Source organism: Pipra filicauda, unplaced genomic scaffold, assembly GCF_003945595.2.
Source record: "Pipra filicauda isolate LSUMZ 115617 unplaced genomic scaffold, ASM394559v2 scaffold47_size6085603_pilon, whole genome shotgun sequence".
Classification (NCBI taxonomy): Eukaryota; Metazoa; Chordata; class Aves; order Passeriformes; family Pipridae; genus Pipra; species Pipra filicauda.
Window position 1 is genome coordinate 5,827,821 of NW_024104620.1, and position 6,000 is coordinate 5,833,820.

General features: G+C 47.7%; 1 protein-coding gene across 4 annotated transcripts in view; it reads left to right on the plus strand.

Moving 5' to 3' along the window:
- The window catches only part of EPHB2 (EPH receptor B2), a 125,313-nt gene extending 119,578 nt beyond the window's left edge, over positions 1 to 5,735 (plus strand). For all 4 annotated transcript variants that reach the window (XM_027746807.2, XM_027746810.2, XM_027746809.2 and 1 more), the window contains exons 15-16: positions 1,727 to 1,882; positions 4,913 to 5,735. In XM_027746807.2, coding sequence (XP_027602608.2) covers positions 1,727 to 1,882; positions 4,913 to 5,021 — 265 coding nt within the window. In that variant the 3' untranslated portion in view covers positions 5,022 to 5,735. The remainder of the gene's footprint in view (positions 1 to 1,726; positions 1,883 to 4,912) is intronic.
- The last annotated feature ends 265 nt before the right edge of the window (positions 5,736 to 6,000 follow it).

Sequence of the window (6,000 nt, forward strand, 5' to 3'; positions counted from 1 at the left end):
TGTGCCAGGGCCTGCCCACCCTCACAGCCAAGAATTCCTTCCTTAATATCTAATTAAATATCTGATGTCCAGGGCAGAGAGCTTGGAATCACAGAGATTCCTGTGACTGGCAGTCTGTGCAGATGTCAAGGTCACTCTGGTCCCTCTCCTTGGACGGGTCTGGTGAACACAGACAGCTCGTGGACAGTGGACTCTGCACACAGAGGAGCATCTTGGGTTCATGTACATGTGGGTGCTGGAGGAGTGTGGTTGCTCTGATTGTCCAGTCTCACATTCACAGAATCACAGAATCAACGAGGTTGGAAAACACCTCTGAGATCCTCAAGCCCAACCTTTGACCCAACACCACTTTGCCTATCAGCCCATGGCACTGATGCCACATCCAGCCTCTTCTTAAACACCTCCAGGAATGATGACTCCACCATCTCCCTGGGCAGCCCATTCCAGTGTCTGATCACTCTCTCTGTAAAGAATTTCTTCTTAATATCCAAGCTAAACCTACCCTGGCACAGCTTAAGACTCTTGCCCTACTGCTGGTTCATGGGAGAAGAGCTCGACCCCCACCTGGCTACTTCTCCTGTCAGGGAGTTACAGAGAGCCAGAAGGTCCCCCCTGAGCCTCCTTTTCTCCAGGCTGAGCCCCCCCAGCTCCCTCAGCCTCTCCTCCCAGCACTTGTGCTCCAGTCCCTTCCCCAGCCTCATTGCCCTTCTCTGGACCTGCTCCAGCCCCTCCATGTCCTTCCTGAGCTGAGGGCCCAGAACTGGACACAGCACTCGAGGTGCAGCCTAACTAACCTTCCATGGAGCCAAATCAGCCTCCTGAGAGGGTTTGATGCTTCCCAGGGCTGGCTGGGATTCCCCAGCTTGCTGGAAGCACTGCTCCTGTTATGAGAATGGATTTTCTCCCCTTGTGGGATTTTAGAGCTACATCTCATAATCTCTGATGGCTCTTGCCTTTCCTCTATGAACTGATCCAGAAAGACTGATCCTGATGCCCTGTACAGATTTTTTTCCAAAAAAAACCATTTTTCCAAAACACCTTTTCACCAAAACCCCCATATTTTTTCTAAAAAAACCTCCCACATTTTCCTAAAAGAAATCCATTTTTGCCCCTCTCAAACCTATATTTTTCAAAAAAAGACATTTTCACCAGATTTGTTTCTCAAGACACCACAATTCCCCCCCCAAAAAAAAAACATTTTTCCCAAAACCCCACAATTTTTCCAAAGAATGCTCAAATTTTTTCCCCCAAACCCACCATTTTTTCCCCATTTTTTCCTAAAACCACTGTGGTTTTTTTTACATAAACCCCACCATTTTTTCCTAATAAAACCCTTTTCCTTCCTAAAAATCTCCGCTTTTTTTTCCCCAAACCCCCCATTTTTCTTCCAAAACCCCTTTTCCCCCAAAACATGCACGTGGAGCCAACTGGGAGTCCCTTGGGTTTGAGAGGGGGGGGGCTGGGATCCCCCAGGTGTATTTTGGGGTCTCCCAGGTGTATTTTTGCATCCTCCAGGTGTGTTTTGGAGGTATTTTGGAGTTCCTGGGGACTTTTGGAGTCCCCCAGGTGTATTTTGGGGTCCGTCAGCAGAACAAAGTGTTGTCTACGTGGTAGTTCATAACACACTGGGAATGATGCTGGTCCAGGTGCCTCCAGCTGCTGGAGGGTGCAGGGACAGTTGTGTTTGTGGCTCTTGGTCTGCTCATTCCCCGTTTCTGTGTTCCAGGATGAACCTCCCCCTCCTGGACCGCACAATCCCGGATTATTCCAGCTTCAACACTGTGGATGAATGGCTGGATGCCATCAAGATGAGCCAGTACAAGGAGAGCTTTGCCAGTGCTGGCTTCACCACCTTTGATGTAGTATCTCAGATGACTGTAGAGTAAGTGCCCAAAGCACAGGGAAAGTCTCAGCAGTTTAACAGCAATTGTTTGTTACTGAATTAGCTTTATTTTCACATTTCATGGTTTTACTTTTGTAGAAATTGTTGCTTTGTGGAGCCACTTTTAGTCTGTTCAGTTTCTGGAGGCTCCAGACTTTGTGTCCTCTGTCCCTCTGCACTTGCAGAGTTCATCTCCACATCCCCACTGTGAGAATGAACACCCCCCCAAGGGTCTCCAGAACCCCAACATGGAACAAATGGAGAGTTCAGGTGGCATCAGACAGTTCTCCACCCACTCAAGAGCACATTTATACTCTGCACTCCTCTTGGGTGTGTGGTGCATCAGGGATGGAGACAATGAAGTTCTGCCTAACAAAGGTGTCTGAAAGTCCAGGCCATGGAATCACAGAGTGGTAAAGGCTGGAAGGGACCGCTGGAGGTCATCCAGTCCAACCTTCCTGCCCAACAGGACCCCCAGAGTGCCTTGCTCAGGGTGGTGTCCAGATGGCTTTTGGGTATCTCTGGTGGGGGGACACTTCACCCCCTCTCTGCGCAGCCTGTTTGGTGCTTGGTGACTGCACATCAAAGAAGTTCTTCCTCGTGTTCAGGTGGAACTTCCTGGTCATCAGTTTGTGCCAGTTGCCTCTTGTGCCAAGGCTTGGCACCCTCAGGCAGAGCCTGGTCCAGCCCCTGACACCTCCCCTCAGATGTTTACATTCCTTGATAAGACCCCCTCTTGGGGGATGGTGACAAGTTTGTTCTGCATTGTCCTGCATCCACTAAAACCATCCTGCAGTGACAAATTCTGAGCAAGCCCTTTGGAGAAAGCAGCTGAAATCCATTTGTGGTGGGTTTGAAATCACTTGGGGCTCTGATGCCTCTGCTGAAAGGTCTATGGCTGGTTGCACTTTGCTGTAGAAACCCTTAGAAAGGGCCAGGCATTAAAGCCATCTGCAAGTGCTGTGATGTCTTTGAGCCTGGTGACCAGGAATGATTTTGGAGTTGGTGCCTTAATCCAGATTTTAAATCTACTAATGAATCAGAATCTGTTCACACAAACAGCCTTTTCTGGCTTTTTGTTCTTATTTGCTGCTGGGAAAATCCCATGGCACTTCTGACTGTTTCAGCACATCTGTGGTACAACCCCAAGACCCTGGGGATGATTTTGGCACAATATTTTCTGTGTTCATACAACAGAAAGAGAGCCCACAAAATCTGAAGGGTAGAGAAGAAGAACTTTGACTAAAGAGAGACATCAGACCCACACTACAACCCAACCCTGCCTGGGTTGTGCTATTTTGAGTATCTAACAGTAAACAGTTCTGCAGGCAGAGGAGCCAATGCAGCCTGTTCTCTCACAGACATCCTCAGTGTCCCTTAAAAGCCACTTCTCCCAGTCCCTTACTACATCCCTCACAATGTCTTCCAAGTGCCTTCACCACAATCACAAGGGCGTCCTCAGCTCACGTCCCACCAGATTTGACAAACCTCCCTTCCACATCCCTCACCTCCTTGGCTGGATGTTTAACAGAGAGAAGGACAGTCCAAGTCCTTTTTCCTTGGCAAATCATGGTGCAACTGTTCTTGACACCACCACCTGATGTTTACCTGGCCTTTGCAGAAGTACATAGTCATGGAAGTGGAGCTGCTGTTTTGTTCAGACTTGGACAGCCAGCAAAGGGTAAATGTTTCCTGAAGACTGATTTGGTTCCCCAAATCCCCAAATGGTTTCAACACTAGAAAGATTTCTTACTGGTTGTCTGCAGGCTGGGATACCTGGGCCACTAAATTATCTGCCAAGAATCCCAGAATGGTTTGGGTTGGAAGGGACCTTAAAGCCCAACTCATCCCACCCCCTGCCATGGGCAGGGACACCTTCCACTAGCCCAGGTTGCTCCAAGCCCTGTCCAACCTGGCCTTGGACACTTCCAGGGATGGGGCAGCCACAGCTTCTCTGGGCAACCTGTGCCAGGGCCTCCTCACCCTCCCAGGGAGGAATTCCTTCCCAGTATACAATCAAATATCTAATGTCCAAGGCAGAAAGCTGGGAATCACAGGGCTGTGCAGAGCCACAGTCCTATCCTGGTTTACAGAAATGAGTTAAGAATTTTTTTCACCTTTCCTTGGAGCTCCTCTTTGCTCTTCTTTGCCCATTGGCTTCCACTCGAAACCAGGCAAGGGTTTTGCCACACTTCCCCTTAAAAGTCTGTTCCTAACACTCAAGGAGAAAAGGCACCTGACAACCCTCAGAGTCAGGTGTGGGTCACGTCCCTCCATCCCCTGATGGGAAGAACATCTGAAGAATTCATGACTGAGGTTTATCCACCAGGAGGGAGAATGCAGAGGGGAACAAACACAGCTGGAGCCACAAATGGGACCAATTTAGAGTCACACTCACCCTCTTGCCATGACCTTTATTTCTCCCAGATGCCCAATATCTTTAAAAAACAGAAGCACTCCAAAAATTAGATTACCATGATTTAACACAGAGCACAAGTACAAAAGCTGATCATTTCATGGTCCTATCAGATGAAAGGAAAAGCATCAAGAGCAGTGCATCCTCTGCACAGGAGGAGTGAGATCCACACTGATGAGGGACAGGACACCCTGGTCCTGTGTCTCCAGGGATGGAAAAAAGGTGTCACAAAATGAAAGAGAATCCAAAGAAAATGGCACAAGAGTAGAAAATTCCAGGCAAGTTGACTCAGCAGAGCCCGGGGCATTTGGTTTCACAGTCTCTGTTGAGGTTCCAGGACTCTGAGGGTGCTGCAGGTGGGTAGAAAATGCAAAGATTGGAGGATAAGCCAGAAAAAGTAAAAGAGTAGAGGTTCCATGGGGTTTGCATCCATTGGTTGCATTCATGGAAGAAATCTGTGGAGACTTCAGCTCCCTTCTCATGGAATCATAGAATTACAGAATGGTTTGGGTTGAAAGGGACCTTAAAGATCATCTGAAATATCATCTGTGATCTTGTCCTGTCGTGAGAAAATATCTTCTGATGTTTGTGTTTGTTTTCTTTTCCTCCCAAAGGGACATTCTGCGAGTTGGGGTCACTTTAGCAGGACACCAGAAGAAAATTCTGAACAGTATCCAGGTGATGAGGGCACAGATGAACCAAATTCAGTCTGTGGAGGTTTGATGGCTGCGTGTCCTCCTCCTCCTCCTCCTCTTCCTCAAGGCCCTGCTCCCCTTCACCCCTGTAATGTCCAAGCTCCAGTTCTTGAGTGTTCTGCATGGACCAGAGACAGGCAGCTGCTCTGAGGATTAGGGCAGCAGGAAGGAACACCCTGTCCTCAAAAAAAAGGTCGCCAAGAGCTTCTAGAATTTAAGTAACGGAAAAAGGGAACAAAACAAAACAAAACAAAAGACAATTATTTTGAAAAACAAAAACAAAACAACAAACTATGAAATATTTTTAAATAATAATAAAGCAATTGCATTCTTGAAAAGGGCTCCAAGACCAATGGGAGTCTCCAAAGGAAGAGAAAAGAGCAGCTTCATGTTTCCCCTTGCACAAGGCTGCTGCAGCTGGGCCCAGGCACCTCTGGAGAGATGAGACTTTTTCAGGAAGAGGAATGCAAAGGAAGGCCACAGAAGCACATCCTTTCCTCCCATGGGCTGTGGCTCTGGGAGTGTCGTGCAGCCCTCCCCCAAAAGCCCCTGTGAGCAGATCAGAGGGGGAAGAGCTGAAGCTCTTTGGTGCTGTGGAACCAAGTGCGTCTCAGAAACTGGTGGACTTACTTCAAAAGCTGAAGACTTTTTTTTTTTTTTTTTTTTTTCTAAAAAAAAAAAAACAACAACCCACCACACACAACAAATAAACCAAGACTTAGAGGAGGCTGTTTCCAACAAATGAGAAGGAATCTGTAACGCCTTGGGTGGGAGGGAGGGTGGGGATGGGGGGAAAAAACAAACAGTCCTTTTTTTACATCTCTTATTTTCTCTTGTCATGGAACAGTTTTGTGAGTGACAGTTTCCTAAAGGGTCCGTCCATCCACCGTCCAGTGGCACCGTGTCTCACACATATCATATGCACAAGACTTTTAGTGATGTCTTTTCTAGATGCCAATGATCTTTTCCCCAGAGGACTCCCCAAGTACAGTATGTAGTAGTTTTTG